Raw genomic sequence first — 21,680 nt, forward strand, 5'->3', positions numbered from 1 at the left:
ATTCAACTTCTCTACCCTGATCGCAGCTGCCTTCGCTCTGTCTGTCGTCGGACGCCTTCGACATGATGCTCTACCTCATGAACCGGTACGTCATTGCTTCGACGCTGAATCATGATAGTTGCTGCTTGGTCACCATCTCTTTTGCGATTGAAGCATGTTGGTCGAGGCGGAGACCAGCAACGACAAAGATTTCATTGCGTTGAGCGCGCTCATGCGGGCCGCGACGAGCCTCTACCGCATGGACCGTCAGCGGCCCTCGTACCTCCAGGTCCGTGTCATTGTTTTCCAGTTCTCGTCTTGTTCGCACAACTCCCTGTGGACCAAGCGCTCTCACACTCATCGAACAACTCGTTCTTCTTCGTGTCATGAATTGCAGGAGTTTGTCAAGGACTTCACGGTCTGGAAGAACAGCGACTTCTGGGAGGAGTACTTCCTGCGTACGTTGTCGCCGCGCTCGCGCCCATCGCACCGCTGCGCCTGAATTATTTGACCCACACCGACAACAGACGAAATGCTCAAGAAGCGCAAGAACGAAACGAAGGAGACGGCGAGGGGCTCGATCTCGGGCGGCGATGCGGACGACGCCGCACTTGCGTCCGTCCTGCTTCCTTACATCAGTACGCGAGCGAGCCCTCATTTGTAGCACCACCTCATTTCGGTTGTTTCATGTAGCTCACCTCACAATCACACCGCCGCAGTCTCGCACATGTTCAAATGGGACACGCCGCTGGAGGTCGGTGAGCAGTTCGTGCGGTCCATCGGCGAGCGCTTCTCTCTCCCCGCCGACAAGGTCAAAGAGGCCCTGGTACGCTCTCACCAACTTCTTTGGCACTCGCACACACCACCGCACACGCGTGTCGACGTTCGATCGTGACTGTGTGTGGTTTAGGCTGTGCTGGCGGAGAAGATGGCCGAAGCGAAGTACGTCGAGGAGCCGGCCCAGCAAGCCGCGGAGGCTGCTTCGCCGCAGGAGGATACGAAAGCGAAGACGCCGAAGAAGACAAGAACGAAGCGAAGCCCGAGAGGGGAGGGGGCTGCAGAGGAGAAGCCCGCGGCGCCGGCGCCGGTGGGCGTGATCAAGTCCTTCCAGCCGCCGACCACGATGCTCGAGAAGGAGAAGCGAATCGAGGAGACCCGCAAGCAGAAGAAGGCCGAAGAGAAGAAGGACAAGAAGGCCGACGAGAAGAAGGAGAAGAAGGACAAGAAGGGATCGGTGTTGGCCCTGCCCAAGAAGAAGGAAAAGGAAAAGGAGAAGGAAAAGAAGAGCGACGAGGCCGACAAGAAGAAAGTGCGCATGCGGAGCAGGACCGACGCGGTGCCGATCCCGAAGAAGGGCGAGGCTGAGAAAGACGACGGCGCTGGCTCGACGTCGCCTCTGTTCTTCGGCCGATCGTGATTGTCAGTTGCTGCCGCCAGCAGCTAAACACCGAAATTTGGACAAAATGCAAATAAAAACAAAATAAAAACAAGTAAATGTAAAAAAGCAAAGATCAAAAGATGATGGAGAGGCGAGGGGCGAGCGGGCCGCTGGTGGTGAAGGTGCCGCGATGGCAAGAGGGACTGCTTGCGGGTGCGTGTGTTGTGCTTCCCTGGGCTGCAGCCAGCGTGCTCGCCGTCAGCTTCCGCAGCTCGAGCGCCAAAAACTGGAAACGTAACCTTCAAGTACTACTCCCCCCACTTCCTCTTATCAACTTTCTTCCCTTCATCAAGGCACCGCCACGTCATCTTCACTACTTTCTAACTGCGCGCGCACTACGTTAGAAACCACCAAAGCCACCTCTCCTGTGGCTGCTACAGAGGCCCTGGGTCAAGCCGCTGATCTACGGCACGGCCGGTGCGGCCTCCCTGCTCGTGTGGCGCAGCAGCACCGCGATCACCTTCGGGTCTTCCTCGACCTCGATGAAGACTGCAGCGCTGGCCCTCTACGGCTGCGGCCTGCTGCTCGACATGGCCTGGTCGCCCATCCTCTACGGCGCCAAGCTGGTGGGCGCGGCCGCGGTGGACCGCGCCGTGGCCAGCGTGGCCCTGGGCGCTGCGCTGCCGGTCTTTGGCATCAGCAACCCGATCGCCGCGGCCCTTCTGCTCCCGCTGTTCGCGTGGGAGTGCTGCGGGGCCTACTGGACCTACTGCCTGTGGCAGCTCAACCGGCACCACATCCGCGAGACCAAGCGCCGGGGCCGCGACAACCACGGCTACAACGCCCCTCTCGGCGAGGAGTAGGAGTTGTGGTTGGTGATTTGTGAATATAAAACGAATATTTAAATATAAATAAATACGGCTTTTTTCCTAATGGGGATAAAACCAAAAAGGGCCACTCGGCAAGCAGAGAGAAATAAAGAGTGGAAAGAAAGAGAGCAGACACAAGAGAGGAAGAAGACACAAACGTAGCATGGCGGCAGCAAGCAACAAGTCTAACACACCAGAGAAGGGGGTGAAGCCGCCCTCGGGGTTCGGTGTGATTGCGCCGATAGCTCTGGGGATGGGCGTCTGTTTCGGCTTTGCGCTGGAGAAGGGCCGCGTGTTCGAACCCTCCGTCATCATCGACCAGATGCTCTTCCACCGCTTCCAGGTACCGCCCTTCACCACGCCTTTCATCTATCTTATTTAAAAAATAATTTAACTATATTTCCGAACAGATGATGAAAATGTTCCTCTCGGCCGTGACCACCTCTATGGTGGTGATGAGCACCCTGTACGCTCTCCTCCCCTATCTACTATATTTTTATTTTTTATTTTTATTTTCATTTTCATTTTTATTTAATATCTCGGTACGTACCCCACAGGCGTGCGTTCAAGCGGACGGCGCCCTACGCGGAGCACAGCCGGGCGCACTTCTTTGCGGCCCCGCGTGGCCTGCCCTCCGTGGCACTGGGCACCGCCCTGCTCGGCGTCGGCATGTCCATCGGCGGAGCCTGCCCCGGAACCGTACGCACACCTCACCCCACCCACCACTCTTTTCCCCACTAAACGCTTACCTCTTCCCGCAGACCATCATCCAGCTCGGCGCCGGCGTCAATCAGGGCCTCTTCATCGTTCTCGGAGGGTACCCGTCTGAACACACACCCTCACACCACACACAACCGCACTCACACAACCGCACACGCACACAGATTGATGGCGGCTGGTCTGTACTCGTACTACGAGTCGGTGTTCCGCCCGTTCATTGCGGTGGGGCGGCCGCAGCCGGCGAACCGCACGCTGGACAAGATGGCGGGCACGTCCTACGCGCGGGTGGCGCTGCCGATGGCCCTCGCGCTGGCGGCCATCGTGGGCGGGCTCGAGTGGGTGCGGCCGTGGTACGAGGACGTGGGCCTGTCGCGGGCCGAGAGCCTGCCGGCCCACCTCTCCCTCGCCTCCGTGCTGGCCATGAAGGCCTGGCCGCCCCAGATCGCGGGCATCATCGTCGGCCTTCTTCAAATTCCAGCCGTCCTGCTCCTCACCGTCACCCTAGGTAACCGCACAACACACACCGCACACACGCACACACACCGCACACACACCGCACACACACCGCACACGCACAGCTGACCGCTGAAACAGGGTCGGCGTCGTCGTTTGCGACGGTGGCGATCAACATGATCTATGGGGTTTGTCCGCGTGCGGTCGAGTCGTCGCAGTACATGTCGTCCCTGCGCTCGGGGCTGGCGCTGTGGCAGCCCACCTACCTGCTCGGGGCCATGGCCGGCGCCTTCCTCTCGGCCACCCTGTCCGGCACCTGGGGCACCGTCACCGGCCTCGCGCCGCTCCCGGCCTTCCTCGCAGGGTGCGTAACCACACCTCAACCTACGAATCAACACTCGCGAGGGCCTCACTTACGTTGTGTGTGCGCGTGTGGTGTGTTCTTGTGTGTTTCCAGGTTTTTGTTGGTGGGCGGGGCTCGGCTGGCCAACGGTTGCACGAGCGGCCACGGCATCAGCGGCATGGCCAACCTGGCCACCGTATCGTTTGTGGCCGTGCCCGCCATGTTTGGCGGCGCCATCGCCACCGCCTTCGCCCTCAAGGCCCTCGGATACTATTAAAAAAAGAAATAAATGTAAAAAGTCTTTATATATATCATGAGGTCTCTCATGTAATCATGGGCGTCAACCGAGGAGTGAGGCGAGGAGGGCGCTGTCGGCGGGCAGGTACCGCTGCAGCCCTTCGCGGAACGGGCGCCACCTGAACTGCTTGTCGGCGACCACTTTGTCGCCCATCTTGGCGGCCAGGGCGTGGAGCGCCGCGCTCACCTTCTCCCGCACGGCCGGATCTGTCGAGGCGGCGGCGTCTTCGCTGCCCTTGACGGCGAGGGTGGACCGCTGGAGGCGGTCGATGAGTACCGTGAACACGGGCACGGCATCCCGCGGGCTGCACTCGAGCGATCGCCGAACGACCAACTCGACGATCAGATCGGTCAGCGATTCGATTGGCACCTCGAACCTGTGCGGCGGTTCGGCCTTGAAGCACGGATCGGTCCACGGGCGCAGGGTGTCGGCGCTGGTGTGCGCCAGGAGGAAGAGCGCGCGGTCGTCGATGTCGCCCAGGCCGTACGGCACCATCTGCACGCAACAGCGCAGCGCCAGGTCGTTTGGGAATGCAGAGGCCTCGTGCGCAAGGGCAGATGACAGCCGCGCGACCCAGGGCCGCATTTCTGCCCCGAGCCTGCTGGCCATGGCGTCTAGGTGAAGCACGTCGGAGGAAACAATCAGGTTGGCTGTGTGTGCGGTCGTGTATCGTGTGTCGTGTGTGCCGTGTGTGCCGTGTGCGGGGAGGGACAAGTGTAAGTGGGGGCGGGTGGAATTGTACGTAGGCACATGGCGAGGTCCCGGTCTCGTCGCTCGCTTCGGGAGAGGGCAAGCGCGGCGGGTATGATATCCGGGAGCAGCGGAGCCACACGCTCGGGGAAGCGCATGGTGAGCCAGTAGAGTACGCTCAGCCCAGAGTCAGTGTGCATCCCCTGTGGAGTTGAACATGAGAAAGAGGGGAGCTGAGTAAACAGGTTACCTCCTCATTCATGAGCTGGCCAGGGGTAACGTACGCCCGCGCAGTAGGCGAAACAGTAGCGGACCCACTGGGGAGCGTGCTCTTGGCTCAGCACATGAAGCTGGTCGTGACGAAGCACGCTGGCAAAGACATCCAGGCATGCCTGGAGCTTCAATGCCAAACCGACAAACAAACACGCGTGACACACACGCACACACGACACGACACACACAGGTTAGGTGCTCGTTTAGAGAGTAAAGGCTCTTACACGTACCTGCAAGCGCGTTTCGTTATCGCTCTTCTTCTGCGAACGAACCAGCGCAACTAACTCTGTGTATTGCTGTTCGAAGGTTTGCACCACCTTCGCGGGGCCGAGCTCGATCATCCATTCGAGTGCTGGACGACCACCAACCAACCGTTAGCGAACAACAGCCAAACCAAAAGCTGTGGTGAATGTGGGAGGGTCATCGGCGTACACTGACACACGGCGCTGATCGCCCGCAGCATAAGCCCGCCGTACGCCGGCTTTCGATCTTTGGCCAGTGTCTGCGGGAGCCTCTTGAAGAGCACTTGGGCGCACCTCCGCACTTCGCTGGTGGCCCTGACCCGGTGCTCCCCGAGTACCCGCAGCCAGTGGGCCATCGTGCGCAGCACGTAAGGGTTGATCTGCACCGACTCATCGTCACCTCCTCCTCCATCTACTCCTTCTTCCTGTCTCTGTCGCACACAGTGAACATGAGATGAGATTGTTTGACGAGAAGAGCTGGTGACAGACGCACCTCGAGCGGAACGTAGTGCGCCACGCACTCGCGGAGAATGACTTGAGCGACAGGCTCCTGCCCGGAGTGGGTGAGGGCCTTCCACGCGGTGTGTCGCACTGGGAAATCGTCCAACCCGCGCACCAGGTGCACGGCCAGTGCGCTCTGCTGCTCGACATCGAGGCAGCGCAGGAGTCGGGACGCAGCCCAGGCGCACATCTTCCGCACCTTGGCCTGCATGCATGGTCAATCAGCGGCCACGTGAGCTGCAGGCAAGCATCGACCCGCAGAGATCAGGTCAGGTCAGGCGAGATTAGGTCCTCGCTCACCTGAGGGTCTGAAAGCGCCGTAAGGATCAGCGGAAGCAGCTGATCGCCGACACCCGGATGATCATAATAATAGCAGCTCTGCAATGCGCAGCCCAGCACCAGAAGTCCGCCTTCCCTGTGTTGTCGCCCAGATCGGGGGCGTGTGCGCATGCGCGTGGGGGTGCTGCTGAGTGAGAACTCTGCGCCCCTCCCCCAGTTATTGTGTCGAGTCAGTACCGTTCCTGCCACCGGTTGCCCGGCTGTAACATCGCAATGCACTCGGGCAAGATGCCGTTGAGCAGCCTGCTGTGTAGTACACCTCCGACGGCGAGCATGCACACCTTAAGCGCCTTCTGCAGCTTCACCTTGTCTTCAAACGTTGAGCGCAAGGTCGCATGTGTCAGGTTGCACACACACACACACACACACACAATTTGCCAGTCTTAATGAGATTGAGAAAGGAGGCGAACGTGCAGGGGGCGCGCACCTTTGGATTGCATGGCCTTCCGCTTGGCGGTGACGAGCACTTGCAACTCGACAGGAAGCCGTTCCAAGGAGTAGGGAGCCCCGTGGCAGCGTCTTGCTGCGCACTCGGCGGCCAGGTCCAAGAGGCCGGGCACATTGGGCTCCCGTCGTACCGCATTCCTAACAAACATCGTGACATACCTGCACGCACGCACACGCACGCACGCACACGTACACGCACGATGAGACACGAACACGACGAGAAGGAGTGAGAGGGCACGCGCTACCTGTCAAGATCTGGGGTTGGCATGTAGGCTTCGGTCAGCTGAAAAGCTTTGGCGAGCAACTGCAGGGCGCTGATGGCGACATCCGGCTCTTCATTCTCCTCCTAGGAAGACGAACATCCGTCGTGAGCTCACTAAAGAACGAAAGCGATAAGAAAACGAAAGAAGAACGAAAAAAGCAAGTTGGAGCTCACCTCTGCAGCTGCGGAGAGCGCGACTTCAACAATGCACTTAGTTTTCTCTTGGCTGTGGTGGCGGCCAGGCAGGCCAGACAGCGCCGAACAGCGCAGGGAGCTGGAAACGCCAGTATCTGCGGCCCACGCCATTTTTCTCTTCGGCCGCATGTGTACCGTGTGCGTGTGCGCGTGCGCGTGTGTGCGGTGGAGCGTGTGCGTGTGCGTGCGCGTGCAGGTATTGAATCAGTCGACCAGCATGCATATCACATTTCCTCTCCCTCGTGATTGGCGGTGGGTGCACTACCTCGAGGAAAACGTCCACGTAGCGCCTGTTCCGCAACTCCAGCCTCGTGAGACACCTGAACAGCGCTTCTTTGACCACTGACCGGGAGTCGCGGTCGATCAGCTTCACCAGCTGCTCCACGTTCTCCAGCTGCATCGGCGAAGGTAGAAGATGGAGAAAATGAACATAGTGCAGACAACTAGGGTCCAGTCGACATCCAATGTGCGCACCTGGTCCGTAGCTATCAGCAATTTGTCCAGCGGCAGTTCGTCTATGAAAGCTGATGTACCGACACACACGACACACACGCAACATACAACGCTTTATATCAAAGCGTCGCGTTGTCACCTGAGCATTGAGAGCATTACCGACAATCAGGTTCGGGTTGCTGTGCTCCCGCATTTGCACCAGCGCCACTTGCGCCAGCTCAAAGTTCTGCGTCGCACTCACCCAAGGCGGCCGCTCGCCTGACATGTCATTCCTTTCTGTTAAAATAGCACTTCATCAGCACCAGAGGAGGATGATGAGTGGTGTAGTACCGAAGACGAAGGCCATGCACCGAAACAGTCTGCTGGCGACCAGCTCGTCGTCGACGCGACAGACCTGCCGCACCCGGTCCCACAGCAGCGGCCCCACGCTCGCGTGGTGCAGCACGCTCCCAGCGCCGATGACCTCCCGGCTCACCGACGACAGGGCCGACATCAGCACCTCCTCCAGCGCCCCGAAGATGGCCGCCTTCTCGGCATCTGCGTCGCCCTGGCCCGCACCACAGTCGCCAGCGGCGGGCCTGACCGGGGTCTGATGGTCGAGGAATGCGAGGCACACGTGCGGACCGTCGGCGATGAAGAACCACTCGAGCAGCTCCAACACCTGCATCGCCCACTCCCGGTCCTGCTCGCTGCTCGTCTTCGTTTTCGGTGAAGTCGAGGTACTACTACCGGGGAGGAACTGGGACAGCGTTGGGTTGGCAGCTGCGGCTGTGGCGCCGGACTGGAGGGCGCGCCACCGGGCCAGCAACCAGGGAAGCTTCTCCACCTCCGCCAGGCTCGCCGGTCGATCCAGCGCACCTGCTTCTTCTTCCATTTGCTGGTTAAAATAAAATGCTAAAAAATTAGTAAATTAAAAACAAGTTTTTTGAAGTGAAATATCCAGTTTTCTGCTTTTTCCCCTTTTTCTCGACTCAGGCACGTGACATGGAGGAGAAGCAGGAGGAGAGGCAGGAGCCGCGCACGGACGTGCCCTCGGGGGATGGCCCGGTGCGTCGGTCGCTCTTCGAGGTGCCGCCGCCCGAGGTGCCCGGCGACGTCTTCGATCGCCAGCGCGTGATGGTCTCGTGGCAGCAGAAAAAGGTAGCCGCCACCCCGTGAAAGTTTTATATTTATTATTAATTATTCGCTGTAATAGATAATTTCATGTTCCTTTTATTTATTTAATTTATTTATTATTCCTAATAATTATAGGTGGAAGAGGCGACGGCGCTGGTGCTGGGCTGCGGCGGGCTGGGCAACGGCGTGGCGATGGGCCTGTGCCGGCTGGGCGTGCGGAAGCTGATCCTGGTGGACATGGACGACGTCGAGGCCACCAACCTCAACCGCCAGATCCTCTTCACCAAGGACGTCGTGGGCATGCGCAAAGTTGACGTACCTCCCCTTCACCTCTTCCTCAACAGAGTTGTGCGCGTGCGGCACTCACGCAACACGACACACACGACACGCGACACACACGACACACGACACACACGACACACGACACACACGCACACGCACGACACGCACGGCACACACGACGGGATTGCACGCAGGCGGCCAAGCTTGGGCTTGAGTCGGTGCACAATCTGCGAAGCGAGTTCGAGACGCTGCACATCGACGCCGTGAAGGAGTGGCATAAGGTGGTCGAAGCGGCCCGCCGGGCCGACGTCATCTTCAACTGCATCGATCACGGTACGTCTCCGCACGTGCGTGTGCGCGTGCGTGTGCGTGTGCGCTCGTTTAGTGCTGCGTGCGGTGGTGCGTGTGCGGTTGTGCGTGTGCGGCCGGCGGTGGATTGTCAGACTGCGACTGAACCGGCCACACGGGCGGCAGGTGCGATATACGACTACGCGACCAACTCCCTGGCCAAGGTGCTGGGGGTGCCGCTGGTCACGGGCTCCTCCTACGCCAATACTGCCCTCGTCAACTTCTACACCGGGCGACCAGGGATGGCCTGCTGGTCGTGCCTCAACACCACCAGCGAGAGCTTCGAGTGGACACAGCAGGGTACCTGCCCAGCCTCTTCAACGAAGAGGGCGAGCCGTATGACCACCAACTAATCGGAACGCACGCACACGCACACGCACCACCGCACACGCACACGCACCACCGCACACGTACACGCACGATGTGGCAGAGCTGGAGGAGTGGATGAGCAAGAAGGGCCACAGCACGTTCGGGGTTGCGGAGCTGTTCAGCTTCCTCAAAAACCAGGCCCACATGGAGGGTCTGCACGTCAAGGACGCCGTGGCGACCGGCCTCGTCGACTTCTGGGCGGGCAGAGACGACGGACGCGCCGCCGAGGAGAACGTCATCCCCATCAAAGGTACCACTCGTCCAAGCGTGCAAGTGCCGCACGCGCTGTGCTAACCGTGCGTCGTGTCGCGTGCGTGTGCGGTGGTGCGTGTGCGATGTGGTGTGGCAGACATTAGGACGTTCTTGATCAAGTTTGTGCAGCCGCACATCCTGTCACTCCTCTCGCAGGAGCACATCATGAACCACGAAAGCATCGGGTTCATCCCCAAGGACAAGAACTTCCCCACCCGCTACGTCGGCAGCTGGGTCTGCGTCTGCGTCAGCGCCGCCCTCCTCATGGTACTCCTTCATTCTTCCCGCTTCTTCGTTCTTTTTTTCGTTCTTCGTTCTTTGTTCTTTGCAGTTGTTGATGGTGGCGGCTTCCACAGGTGAACGCGTGGGCACAGGATCTGGCAGGCGAGGCGGTGGCCAACTACAACAACTTCACCCTCAACACCTTTCACGCCTCCAACTCGCAGCAGGACGGCGCCGACGGCAAGTCCGACTCCTTCTGCGTCATCTGCAAGCACGCATCACCCCAACAACAACAACAGCCAGCTCAGTGAACAAAACACTCACCTTGAAGAAGGTGATGTAATTTCCATTTGTTTGTTGGTCTGTTTACATACTATGTACACTTTTTGGAAAGAAGAGAGGCCAGTCTCTACACCATCATCTGATGGTGGCGCGAGACGTGGTGGGCGAGAACGTCGGCGAATCGGGCGGCGTTCTCGGGCATGATGGCCAGGTCAAGCAGGCCCGTCTTCCTCCTGATGTAGATGTAGTCCTCCCGGGCGGCCGCGTCGGCCGAGGGCAGGTCGCCCAGCACGAAGACCCGGCGTTCTCCCTCCCCCTCAACGTCGCCCTCGGCCACCAGCCGCCGCACCTCGCTGCCGTTGACGAGGGTCACCGACTCGACGTACTTGAAGTCGTGGTCTTCGGTGCACACGAACGGGAGCGAAGAGGCCAGCTCCAGCTTCGACTCGTGGATGCGGTACTGCACAGAAACACAATGTCGTGATCGTAGTGTAAGCTTCTTGTTCGCGAAGAAGCGCAGTGCGGAGACCCAGAGAACGACAGCGGTACCTGAGAGACGTTTCCCATGTTCCAGAAGAAGCCGGCCAAGGCGCAAAAGAAGGTCGAGGCGGCGAAGTGGCCCAGCCAGAGGCCAGTGCGCGAGGGTTCGTCCATGTCAAGATGCCCTGCCAACCGTGAACGGTGAGCGACGAACCTACATTTGGCGCGAAATGCGTGAGAGGAGTCGTACGGACGACCAGGCAGAGGAGCGCCTGAAGCAGTGACCAGACGAGGAGAGCGCCCATGAAGGTCTTCAGCTGGCTCCAAGTGGCCTCCGTAGCCCGAGACGACAGGATCGGTGTCTGCTTGCTGCATAGCGAGACCACCGACCCACAGTCATTACCGTGCGAGATCTCGTTGGCGTAGGTGGTATGAGGTACCTCATGACCAGCGAGCAAGGCCAAGGCTTGGGGCAGGCAGGTTCGAATTCTTCATCGCTCATGACCCACGCCACACCGTCCGGCCCTCGGTTCGGGTGGTCTGCAGAGCGTTGAGGCGTGAATGAGTAACGCGCCACCCGTTCAGGACTCGGAGTTGGGGTGGGTACCTTGGGGCAAGTAGGCGCTGAGGGCGCGGACGAGGTCCTCCTGGCCGTCGGGAACGAACAGCAGAGTCTCATCGCCACGCGACCCGGCGAAGTCGATCCGCACACAGGCCTCTCCCCTGTGAATGAACTGCCATGATGGAATGTAACAGATGTAAATTGATGTGCAGCTACGAGCCTCCATCTTGGTGAAAGGGTTGAGGTGTAAGGAGGGCTTGAGAGGAACCTGCGAGACGTCGGAGAGCTGGGCGAGCGGGTAGGTAGCGGAGACGGCGAACCAGCGGATGGGGAGGAAGTTTATTACGCGTAGCACCTCCTCGGCCTCGTCGAGCTCGTACTGCTTCTCCTGCAGGCGCAGCACCAGAAGCAGGATGCCGAAGACAGCTCCGTTGAGCCCCAGGAAAAAGCCGTCGTAGTAGTGATCGACGCTGCTTCCGGCGGGCTGGTGATGTTCATCTTCGTTGAGCGCGGGAGGGACTCCCAGCTTAACAAGTAGGAACACCCCGAGCCCGAAGGCGTACTGAAGGAGAAAGAGGAAGAGCACCGCCTTGAACAGATTCGTCTCGTCGAGCTTCCACACCCGCGTTGTAGAGGCCACCATCTTGGTACGCGTTTTGGGTTGGAAGGAGGAAGTAGAGGAAGGAGGTGGCGATGTCGTTCGCGTGCAGATAGTTGCGAAGGGGTTCTTAACAAGAGGAGAAGTTGCAAGCGTGGTACGACAATAGGCGTGAGACGAGAGAAGAGGATGTGTGAGAAGAGTAGCGAGACAGACACCACCAGTCGCCCTACATCAGCAGCAGCACCTGTCGTGTGAGGCGTCAGCCAAGCCCACGCTTTCCCGTGGTTTTCAGTGCTAAACCGCCAGAGTAAAACCAAAGTCGACAACAAATTGATGGACCTAAATAAGTTCAAACAACTTTTGCGCAAATAAACAATTGTAATCAATATAAATAAAATAACAAATACAACCCTACCGCTCTGGCTCCGCTCAGCGCTTGGCTTCTGTGTGGGAGAAAAAGAGCATGCATGAGCGAGGCTCACTATTACCGGTGTGGTGGAGAAGAAAGGGAGAGAACGAGGGTCTGCACGTACCACCAGCTACACCGTTGTAGGCCACCGCAACGATCAGCCCGTTTTTGTCGCTCGTGAGGAAGAGGCACTCGTTCCTGCATTCATTCATTCATTCATTCATTAGAACAATGAAGAGAAGAGATCGAGGTGAGGACCTCACCTCCCCGAGAAATCGAAGATACAAAGGTTATACGTACGAGGCGCCGCACGGGCCAAAGTCGAGCGAGACCGGTCGGATGTCCCACGAGCCCGGCACCGGAGGATAAGGATCCTCGCCTGGTGGTGGGTGGTGGGCGGGTGTGAGAGCAATGCATGTGTAGCTCGACTGCGTGCGGGCGCGAAGTGTTGCGTCCATTCACGTACCCTCGTCGCTCTCGTGGCCGTCGTGTCGCTTGTTCTTGCTGGATCCACCCTCCTTGGGCGAGAAGAACGGCAGTTCCTCCTCGGGCAGGCCAGTCGTCTTGTTCATCACCAGCCGCACGACATTGTAACCGACGGGGCTCGGCCTGCAAGTATAACCAACACGACGTCAGGCGAGGTGCCTTCTTGCCCATGACTTGAAACGCCAAAGCTGAAAAAGTAGATCGCAGTCGGTACCGATTCCAGGAGCCATGCAGAGAGATGAAGGCGTCGCCTCTCCAAGAAGCTGGGAAGCCGGTTCCATTGTAGAACACGATGTCCATTGGTGCCGTGTGAGCCTGGACAAATAGAAATAGGCGTACATATTAAACAACATCACAGATGGTGCGAGTTGGCATTGGGTGAAATAAAAACACTTAAACATCAGCGACGTGATGATGATGACGGAAAGCACCTGCAGGTTGTAGGCCGGTTTCACGACGTTCGCAGGATTGTCGCACCAAGCGTCACTGGTGAAAGGCGTGTGTGAGAGTAGAGGCCAAGTTTAGTAGCGACACAGGGCGCGGCTTTGGTTTTCGGTTCGGGTACCCACCTGAAGCGAGTGTCCCGAATGAACGTAGGATGGAGCCACTGAGTGCCCCGGGTATGGCCCGGACGGACATTCGGGCCAAGCCTCGACCCTTTCAGGTTGTACTCAGACCTGGGAAAACATGAAATGCGGGTTAGCCATGAGACTCTCAAGCCCACACGACTGCGCGCGCGCATGGGAAGTTGTGTGACCCACCAGCAGTACGGATAGCCGTAGAAGGCGCCCGGCTTGTCGAATATGTTGACCTCCTCGGAGGGGTTGTCGTTATGGACGTCGCCCATGTCACTGTGTTTGTTGTTTGGGGGGGGGGCAATAGAGCGTCATTAAGGGCTGCGTGCCTGGGTGGCCAGGATCATGAGAGCAACACCAAAGCCACTACGTACACACGCTGAACGTTGTCCACTCCGTTCTCGACTCCCCAGAGCCTGCGCGGGTTGCTGTAATCGAAGCGGATGCCAACCTCATTGCGCATGCCTGTGTGAACAGAGGGAACCAACGCCAATCCGCTGAGCTCAGTACACGGTCTCATTCCGTACACCGTTGTACTGAAGCTCAGCGTCGCGCACCTCGAGCCCATATCTCGCCGTCGTCCCATTGGTGCGAGGTCGTATACGCGGCAGGATTGATGAAGCGGCGGATCATCGCGCTCTTGTCGTCCATGTCCACGTTCTTCAGACTCCCCACGCTACGGCACCAGGATCAGCAAACAACAAACAACAAACAACAAAGCGCTTGCGGGAGGTCTACCTCACGTAAAGGTTGCCTTCGTCGTCCATTTCGAGGGTGCGGGTGAGGTGCCCGCAGCAGGGAATGCCGTAGATCACCTTCGCGGCGGTGCCCAGGTTCGAGCGCTGGCCGGGCGAGTAGTGCCACCTCCACACCTCTCGCGACCTGTTGGTGCCACACAACACACACACACCCGTTAGGAACGTCGCTGCTGGTGCGGTCGGTCGGTTGGCGGCGCACGTGGAAGCATAGATGTAGCCGTTCTTCTCGTCAATGACCAGACCGTGATTGAGGCCCTGATGAGTGACCAACGGCGCGCGCTCTGACACTGTAGCGGAGCAGTGGGGGTTCAATGAGAGCGCTTCAAGAAGAAGAAAGCCAGCTTACACCCCTGGGCAGGCAGGCAAAGCAAGGGGAGGTTGCACGTACATGAAGAGAAACCGTCCTTGTTGCCGTCCCAAAGTACCTGAATCCTGCTCTCGTCGGATTCGATCACGATCGCGTCACCGTTGGACGCGAACCTATGAAGTCGACGAGCCGGTAGAGCAAACGACACGAAACAGAAGAAGAAGGAGAACGAGAATGAATGAGGCAGAAGACATGGACACACCTGGTCAGTGCCAAGCGCGTACCGAATGGCCCGGGGGCGCCTGAGCCCGGAAGCCCAAGTGACGGCGCAGAACCCTTCCGGCACGTCAGCGGTGGCCAGGTAATGTGGATTTTGGCCGTTGCAGAAGCTGGCTGCCGAGGCCTCGCCTAGAATTGGTTCACACATCGTGAGAAACGGGTGCGGACACAGCATTGTCGATAATCAATGGTTCATTCGGATTTGAATCTTGATGCATCTCGCAAGAATGCTTTTGTGACAAATTGTATATGATAAGAACGGCCGACAGTACCTAGCGCAAAGAGGCCAAGGACAAGGCAACCGACGAAGGCGAACAGAGCCGCCTGCTTGGTGGCCATCTGCAGATCTTGGATGAAGGGTTTCTAGGCGTTGCCTTGCGTTTTATTTTTTGCCGACGGCGGCCTCGTCGACTTTGTTCTTCGGTGGAGCTTGGGCTTCTTCTTCACCATCATCGTCTTCTTCACGCCAAATAGATCTAGTACTGAAGTACGACAGACGATCGGAACTGGAGGGAGTGGGTGTCGCCGGCGCTCACGAGCACGTTGGTCTCCGGATTGACGTGGAAGGAGTTGATGCCCAGCTTGTCGGTGACCACCACGCGCCTGCTGTTGCCCACTTCCTCGATCACCTCATCGTTGGCCACCAACTGGCTCGCTCCTCGTCCGCTGACCTGCTGAATGGCCTTCACATCTACATAGACACGACACACACACACATACAACACACACACACACACACACACGACACATACGCCAGTGAGGGCGGATCGCGAGGTTCAGGCCAAGAGATAGAGTCGTACCCCAGTGGAAAAGGAAGCCGTCTTCGGAGCAGGTGAACAGGTTGTCGGGTGCTGTGGCATGGTGTTGGACCTCCCACACTAGAACAAAAGGAAAGAGAAAGAGAAAGAGAGAGTTGTTAGCTGTGGTGGAAGATTGGAGCAGGGGCAAATGGGTGAAAGGCGCGGTGCGGCTACCGTGGCTGGTGTGCTTGTCCAGATGCATGAACGGAGCGTTCTGGCGCAGGTCCCTGCATTTGAGTGAGAGAGAGAGAGAGAGATACAAGATACACGGCTTAGCTTATTGAGACAATGGCGCTGATACAACAGAGCATTCCGAGGCGTGCTTGAAGCGTACCACATCGCGATCGAGCCGTTGCTGTACGCCGTGGTCAAACGGTGGATTTGGAACGGATGGCGTGTGGCGCTGGTGATGATCCCTTCCTTGGCCGTGCTGTTCAGAGGAGAAACGTAACATAAGTGAACGCTGCAAAGAACTCCACGTAAGGGCTTGAAGTTGCCAGGGCTTACTCTTTCAACTGTTTGAAGACGCTCTTGGCGCGAAGATCCTGCGAAGAGAAAGACACACGAGCTTGAGCACGCGATTGGGCTGATTCTGCAAAGCCGAGCTTAACGAACCCATATCTTGAGCGTGTTGTTGCTTGCCGTCGTGAGAATGGTCGTCTGTGTCATGTACTGCACCGAAGTGAAGGCACAGCTTTCGGCTCGCACTGCAGCGCGGGGGGGCACAGAACAAGTGTCAGCTAGAAGGCTAACCAATACCTCGGCCAAGATCTCTTTCTTCCTTGTGCGATGATTGCTACCAAATGAGACGTGAGGCTTGGTCGCGGTCAGCTGGAGGTTGTTGATCGTTCCGTCCTCGCCCACCGTCACCACCTCTTGCAACTCGGGCGAGTAATCAATGGCAGTGGCGGCCGACGTGTGAAGGTTGGAGGCGAGCAACTCCCGCGGGAGGGACTGTGGTGGAGAGAGACTAAGAACGCTGCATACAGAAGTAGAAGAAGCCATGGCGCAATACGAACCGCTACTTGGCCTTCGTCCACATCTGCCGGCGACGACGGACGTGAACGTTGCGAGAGGAAGCGATGGTGAGAAAGAAGAAGAGCAGGCGGAGGAGAGATGAGGGAGAGGGCTGGGTATGCATACCACCAGTAAAGAGGTCCTGCGGCACTTGATAGAGCGAGTAGGATCCCTTGGTCGACGTAGTGAGGACATAGACCTGGTTGTTCGCTTCGACCGCCTGACAGACAAGTGAGCGCGCAAAGTGAGTGCCAGGCTCAAGCTCGGAGCAGAGCAGCACGAGCGAGTGCTGCTACTACGAGGTAAAGCGAAGGGATCAACACCTTGAGATCTGTGACACCTCCATGGTGGGTGGACTCGTAGCACTCAAACGGAGCGTCTGCACCCTTGTCGTCTCCTTCGGGCAAGTTGAGCTGCCACAGTGTGACTTTGTTCACCTATTACCCAGCAAGATCATCGAGCAGCACCAAGAGTGAAATCAGGCACGAGAAGGATTTAGATTAAGGGGGGAAGGCCGAGGAGTACCTCTTCCTCCCAGGTTCCGGTGGCGAAGAATGAAGCACGACCGATCTGGTCATAGCGCGGCAACCATCGCACCTTATTGATCTTGGTCCCTGTGAAGTGTGCCGTGCTCCATTGATCGGTCTGCATCACGATTATGTGCGACGATCTCTCCCACGCGCGATTGCGTTCGCGCCAAATATTTTCTCCTGTTTTCTTTTTGTTTCAGTGTCGACACAGCCGCACTGCTGTGCTCTCAAGTAGCCGCACCACTTCATCACGTAAGACACGAATGGCTTTGCTGCAAAGTTGCGATAGTCCTCTGATCGAAGGCACGATGGCCCTGGAGTACGCAGGAAGTGCCGACAACAGGCGGAAGGAGGGGCTGACAGCTGATGTCGAGATGCTACACACGCTCTACACGACGGCTCTGGTGGCGCAGAAGAGGAGAGAAGCCTTCCAGTGGATCGCCCTCGCACTCGTCCTCGTCGCCTCCGCTTGCGTCGTGCTCTCGGCCCTGCTGGGCACCCACCCGACCGACTCGATGGGGTGGTGGGTGGCCTCCCTGGGCCGAGGCTTCGTCCCCATCCCCCTCCTGTGGGTCTGGTGGCGCATCATCGGCGCCGAGCTCTTCTACCCCTACCCGCTTCTGCCTGCCTTCACCAGCTCTGACGAGGTGGAGGTCTAGAGGACGTACACACCGACAACAACCCTCTCGTTCCGCTACTTGTACATGACACCGTCTTGATAGAAGAAAATGTATTATGATCGTTGAAGACTGGAAGAGGCCTTCGGCCTTGTGCTTCACAGCTGCATCGAGGGAACAATAGAGGTAGAGAGGAAGAGATAGGACGCTAAGCAACAAAATCGAGGAAGCTTGTTGAGTTGAAAGCTCTCGAGAGAGAAGAGAAGAGAGAGAGGAAGGGTAGTGACGCGGAAAGGGAGCAGGCTTAGGCAGTGGAGGTCTCGCTCTTGTACACCTTCTCCATGAAGTTCTTCAGCTGCTCGCAGGCCTCCTGGATATCCTTGAGCCCAATGCCCGAGTAGGCAAACCTGTTGAAGAGCACGATCACAACGAAGCAGGGTCAGCTCGGCCATCCTCCTTCAATAGAACCAGAGGAAGAAGATGACGCTGTTGAAGAAAAGACGATGATGATGCGGGGGATGCTCACCTGACGTATTTCTGCGTCTCGCCCGGCAGCGAAGCACCAAAGTGCTCCCTCGTGCAGAACGCCACGCCAGTAGCGTCCAGAATGTTCCTGCGTCATTATCACCATCATGGTCATCGTCAATTGGGTTATCAGGTCAATGATGAAACGTGCAACATGGAGCGATGGTTTCAGATAGGCCATCGAGAAGACGAGCCGATACCTTCTGAATTCTTCGTAGTTGGTGAGGCCCAGCTTCTCCATGGCCTCGGTCACGTTGACGAAGAGGTAGAACGCAGCAGGAGGCGAGTGGCACTTGAAGCCGGGCACCTTCCGCATGGCCTCGACCAGCACGTCCCGCCTCTCCTGCAGCTTGCTGACGACCTCGGCGGTGTACTTCTCGCCCTCCTTGGTCAGGCACTCGATGCCGGCCCACTGGATGAAGTGGGTGGTGCACGACTCGTCGTTGGTGTTGAGCTTGTTGATGAGGTTGATGATCCACTGAGGACCAACGGCAGCGCCCAGACGCCAGCCGGTCATGGCCCACGACTTGGAGTAAGTGTAGAGGATGACCGTGCGGTCGTACATGCCAGGAAGCGAGACGATGCTCTTTCCCTTGACGCCGTCGTAGAGGATGTTGAAGTAGGCCTCGTCCGAGAGAACCAACAGGTCGTGCTCGATGGCGATCTTGGCAATCTCAGCCATCTCTTCATCAGAGCTGGCAATTCCTGAAAAATGAAAAGCGAGTTTATAAACGTGGAAATCTTGACGTTCAAAATGAGGAACGTCGCGTCGGGAGGCTGTACCCATGGGGTTCTGGTAGTTGTTGTACACGAGAACCTTGGTCTTGGACGTAATCTGACTTCGCAGGCCGTCCAAATCGAGGGCGAAGCCGTCCTCCTTCTCGATGTAGGTGTAGGGCTTGAGGACGCCACCGAGGTACTGAATCTGGGACTCGTAGATGGGGTAGCCAGGGCTCGGGTAGAGCACCTCGTCGCCGACTTCCATGACCGAGGAGAAGAACTTGGTGATGACCGGCTTGCCGCCGCTCTGGACCGAGATGTGCTCAGGCCCGTAGGTGACGCCTCGCTGCTCACCCAGCACCTCGGCCAGGCGCTTGCGGAGGGGCAATATGCCGGCACCAGCGCAGTAGCCCGTCTTGCCGTCGGCAATCGCCTTGTTCATCGACTGCACCACGAAATCGGGGGAGGCGAAATCGAGGTCGCCAATGTGGAACGGGTACACCTTCTTGCCAGTCTCGGCAACCTTGGCGGCCTCGAGCGAAACAGCAAAGGCCGTCTCGGTACCCAGCTTGCCCATGCGCGACGCGACTCTTTGCGTTTGCATCTCTGCACAATTCGAGAGATTAATTCGCGAGCAAATTTGAATTTGAATGAATCGAAGGAGACCGTTGTTGTTGATGCACGCTCTTTCGAGAGCGCTGTAGGGCGGTGCTTGTAACGTACTTGTTATGGAACTGTATGAATTTGAGGAAGAGGAAGAGGAAGACGAGCCGTGTCGAACCGTGCAACAGGAGCAAAACACACCAGCGAGAACACGCAGCGCAAGCTCTACGCGAACAACCGTAAGAGTGCTCGCGGAGAAAATCGGGCAAATGTCGACCCAAATTCCTCGCATGCCTCGGAAGAAAGTCGGAAAGTGATCCCCCAGCATCGGCCTTGTCTGTCGCGCGGTTTGCTGTTCGAGTCCTGACGGAGGCAAAACAAAAATTATCGTGTGGGAATCATGAGGACGATGACGCTGACGATGCTGAGCGGTAGCGATAGGGACCGGGTCCGAAAAGCGAGCGGGTGGTATGCCACCCCGTTGTGGAGAGGGCGGCGACGAGTGGCGGCAAGAGGCGCGATTGCTCGCTCTGTAGGGCCGCGGCCAGGCGGCGGAGGGTCAGCGGCTGTGCTCCAGGCTGGCACGCCTGGTCCTGCAGCTCTCCCAGAGTGCGGCGTGCGACCAGCGCCGAAGCAAAGGCCTCAATCATCACGCCGTGGTCGGCATCCTGCCGCAGCAGCACTTCGATCGACGGCCGGCCCGCAAGGCTGCATTCCTCGTCGCCGTAGAGTTGTTGCTGGTTGTCGGTAGAGCGTTCAGCAGGCGGCGTGAGGAGAAGCGCCGCGCCACCGGAAGTGCAGACGCAGGTGAGATAGGCGCAGCGGACGGTAAGGCCCGAAAGAGCGATGTCGGAGGGTAGGCGAAGCCGAGGGTGCAGGGCCGCAAGCGAGGTGCCGAGCCTTATCGGGTGGCCTCGGTCCATGAATGCAAACCAGAGGGGCCACTCCCGAGCGCTGGCCTGGACGGGCGATAGCACCTCGCGGCTCGCGGAACCGAGGTAGTGGGTCACCACGATGGCGAGCCGCTGGCGGTTGAGCGTGTCCATGACGAGTCCGCGCACGGCCCGATAGTTGGCGAACAGGTGAGCCGTGGTGAATACCGCGAACAAGAGCCAGATGAGGAAGTAGTTTTCGTCCACCAGCGGTGCAATGATGAGCCCAAGTATCAGGCCCACCAAAGTCACCGCCGTCTCTTGGCTTCCGTCCTTGGCGGCCACGTCTGCAGACAACACAACAAGAGAGTCAGACATCCGTGAGTGTAGGCGCTTCAAGGTCGAGAGCCAGTACCGGCCATGTTGTCTGCGCGTGCCTGGTGCATGGTGATGGCGGCTCGTGTAGCTCCGCCTGCCACTCCCACGATTGCCTTACAGAAGCTCCTGCGAGTGTTGGCTCTCGATCAGACTCCAGTCAAGAGCATGTGGACCTACGTCGGTCGAAGTGGAGTTGTTGCATACCCGGCGCATGCCAGCGCAAAGAAGTAAGCCGGAAAGAGGGGTGAAAGCAGCTCTAGCGTCATCCCGATATCTGTCCCATCGCCACGATGTATGTCATCATCATGTAAGAGGAGTAAAAACCCAACAGTCAAATCATACTGTGGGCCTCTACCATTCAAGATGTCAGCCATGAGTCGCCACGTCTTGGCGTTGTTGTCAAGCTCACTTCCCTACTGTGCGCCCGTTCGGTTAGAGAGTGTACGAAGTACCGCAACTCGTCACGGGGTGGAGAGGAGGGAGTAGTACGTGCCTGAAGCCATGCGAAGCCGATGCGGCCGACCATGCCCGCGCCGTCCCTCAGCGCCCACTGCACCGCCGCTGCCCCTGGCGTGGCGCCCACGTCGCCCACCCCCACCCCTGCACTCCAATGGGTCTGTCAGCTTAGCCGCTGTGGCGCGTACAAGTAAATAGAGGGGGGGACCTTGAAGAAGAGCGCGGGTGCAGAGGAGGCCCGTGATGGAACTGCACAGCGCCTGGACCGTGTCCCACGTCTGGTAGGTGGCATAGTCCCCCGACACGCTCTCGGGATAGCCCTCGGGTAGCAGCACATCTTGCCACCACCCCCTCCTTCTTGCTGTTGCGCCTCCTCCACGCACTCCCTTCAT

The 21,680-nt window shown here is 58.3% G+C and overlaps 12 protein-coding genes across 12 annotated transcripts; 5 read left to right on the forward strand and 7 right to left on the reverse strand.

Moving 5' to 3' along the window:
- Nucleotides 1-62: 62 nt before the first annotated feature.
- Nucleotides 63-1,396, forward strand: ACA1_055450 (uncharacterized protein; the record flags this gene model as incomplete). Its single annotated transcript, XM_004344132.1, has 6 exons — nt 63-85; nt 154-268; nt 377-437; nt 507-617; nt 699-805; nt 890-1,396. The coding sequence occupies 6 exons, from the start codon at nt 63-65 to the stop codon at nt 1,394-1,396; spliced, it is 924 nt and encodes a 307-aa protein (XP_004344182.1).
- Nucleotides 1,397-1,500: 104 nt separating this feature from the next.
- ACA1_055460 (TspO/MBR family protein) lies at nt 1,501-2,220 on the forward strand (the record flags this gene model as incomplete). The annotated part of the gene is made up of 3 exons (XM_004344133.1): nt 1,501-1,570; nt 1,601-1,662; nt 1,798-2,220. The coding sequence occupies 3 exons, from the start codon at nt 1,501-1,503 to the stop codon at nt 2,218-2,220; spliced, it is 555 nt and encodes a 184-aa protein (XP_004344183.1).
- Nucleotides 2,221-2,389: 169 nt separating this feature from the next.
- On the forward strand, nt 2,390-4,019 carry ACA1_055470 (YeeE/YedE family protein; the record flags this gene model as incomplete). The annotated part of the gene is made up of 7 exons (XM_004344134.1): nt 2,390-2,569; nt 2,637-2,692; nt 2,784-2,925; nt 2,988-3,043; nt 3,111-3,451; nt 3,541-3,763; nt 3,857-4,019. 7 exons carry the CDS (start codon nt 2,390-2,392, stop codon nt 4,017-4,019), a joined length of 1,161 nt encoding a protein of 386 aa, XP_004344184.1.
- Nucleotides 4,020-4,082: 63 nt separating this feature from the next.
- Nucleotides 4,083-8,316, reverse strand: ACA1_055480 (HEAT repeat domain containing protein; the record flags this gene model as incomplete). Its single annotated transcript, XM_004344135.1, has 14 exons — nt 4,083-4,654; nt 4,783-4,933; nt 5,015-5,122; nt 5,234-5,355; nt 5,436-5,676; nt 5,739-5,951; nt 6,047-6,161; nt 6,263-6,395; nt 6,513-6,691; nt 6,778-6,878; nt 7,252-7,383; nt 7,464-7,513; nt 7,602-7,718; nt 7,773-8,316. The coding sequence occupies 14 exons, from the start codon at nt 8,314-8,316 to the stop codon at nt 4,083-4,085; spliced, it is 2,778 nt and encodes a 925-aa protein (XP_004344185.1).
- A 110-nt stretch (nt 8,317-8,426) lies between these two features.
- Nucleotides 8,427-10,342, forward strand: ACA1_055490 (ThiF domain containing protein; the record flags this gene model as incomplete). The annotated part of the gene is made up of 7 exons (XM_004344136.1): nt 8,427-8,582; nt 8,694-8,873; nt 9,035-9,173; nt 9,315-9,488; nt 9,619-9,807; nt 9,907-10,076; nt 10,166-10,342. The coding sequence occupies 7 exons, from the start codon at nt 8,427-8,429 to the stop codon at nt 10,340-10,342; spliced, it is 1,185 nt and encodes a 394-aa protein (XP_004344186.1).
- Nucleotides 10,343-10,440: 98 nt separating this feature from the next.
- Nucleotides 10,441-11,998, reverse strand: ACA1_055500 (uncharacterized protein; the record flags this gene model as incomplete). Its single annotated transcript, XM_004344137.1, has 6 exons — nt 10,441-10,773; nt 10,863-10,978; nt 11,044-11,162; nt 11,234-11,333; nt 11,401-11,527; nt 11,624-11,998. The coding sequence occupies 6 exons, from the start codon at nt 11,996-11,998 to the stop codon at nt 10,441-10,443; spliced, it is 1,170 nt and encodes a 389-aa protein (XP_004344187.1).
- A 387-nt stretch (nt 11,999-12,385) lies between these two features.
- On the reverse strand, nt 12,386-15,109 carry ACA1_055510 (Lsorbosone dehydrogenase; the record flags this gene model as incomplete). Its single annotated transcript, XM_004344138.1, has 14 exons — nt 12,386-12,399; nt 12,490-12,563; nt 12,666-12,744; nt 12,832-12,974; nt 13,066-13,166; nt 13,417-13,528; nt 13,622-13,702; nt 13,801-13,891; nt 13,984-14,102; nt 14,165-14,308; nt 14,384-14,439; nt 14,610-14,664; nt 14,776-14,884; nt 15,043-15,109. 14 exons carry the CDS (start codon nt 15,107-15,109, stop codon nt 12,386-12,388), a joined length of 1,245 nt encoding a protein of 414 aa, XP_004344188.1.
- Nucleotides 15,110-15,246: 137 nt separating this feature from the next.
- Nucleotides 15,247-17,238, reverse strand: ACA1_055520 (nucleoporin, putative; the record flags this gene model as incomplete). Its single annotated transcript, XM_004344139.1, has 11 exons — nt 15,247-15,461; nt 15,571-15,648; nt 15,745-15,797; nt 15,905-16,000; nt 16,078-16,115; nt 16,186-16,277; nt 16,371-16,524; nt 16,590-16,612; nt 16,714-16,807; nt 16,911-17,024; nt 17,113-17,238. The coding sequence occupies 11 exons, from the start codon at nt 17,236-17,238 to the stop codon at nt 15,247-15,249; spliced, it is 1,083 nt and encodes a 360-aa protein (XP_004344189.1).
- Nucleotides 17,239-17,425: 187 nt separating this feature from the next.
- ACA1_055530 (uncharacterized protein) lies at nt 17,426-17,776 on the forward strand (the record flags this gene model as incomplete). The annotated part of the gene is made up of 1 exon (XM_004344140.1): nt 17,426-17,776. The coding sequence occupies one exon, from the start codon at nt 17,426-17,428 to the stop codon at nt 17,774-17,776; it is 351 nt and encodes a 116-aa protein (XP_004344190.1).
- Nucleotides 17,777-18,038: 262 nt separating this feature from the next.
- On the reverse strand, nt 18,039-19,583 carry ACA1_055540 (aspartate aminotransferase; the record flags this gene model as incomplete). Its single annotated transcript, XM_004344141.1, has 4 exons — nt 18,039-18,141; nt 18,261-18,347; nt 18,460-18,964; nt 19,043-19,583. 4 exons carry the CDS (start codon nt 19,581-19,583, stop codon nt 18,039-18,041), a joined length of 1,236 nt encoding a protein of 411 aa, XP_004344191.1.
- Nucleotides 19,584-19,980: 397 nt separating this feature from the next.
- Nucleotides 19,981-20,876, reverse strand: ACA1_055550 (uncharacterized protein; the record flags this gene model as incomplete). The annotated part of the gene is made up of 2 exons (XM_004344142.1): nt 19,981-20,801; nt 20,870-20,876. 2 exons carry the CDS (start codon nt 20,874-20,876, stop codon nt 19,981-19,983), a joined length of 828 nt encoding a protein of 275 aa, XP_004344192.1.
- A 361-nt stretch (nt 20,877-21,237) lies between these two features.
- Nucleotides 21,238-21,680, reverse strand: ACA1_055560 (protein C16orf58 family protein; the record flags this gene model as incomplete). Its single annotated transcript, XM_004344143.1, has 3 exons — nt 21,238-21,248; nt 21,322-21,432; nt 21,497-21,680. The coding sequence occupies 3 exons, from the start codon at nt 21,678-21,680 to the stop codon at nt 21,238-21,240; spliced, it is 306 nt and encodes a 101-aa protein (XP_004344193.1).

Source organism: Acanthamoeba castellanii (assembly GCF_000313135.1).
Source record: "Acanthamoeba castellanii str. Neff unplaced genomic scaffold scf7180000084594, whole genome shotgun sequence".
Taxonomy (NCBI): domain Eukaryota; phylum Discosea; order Longamoebia; family Acanthamoebidae; genus Acanthamoeba; species Acanthamoeba castellanii.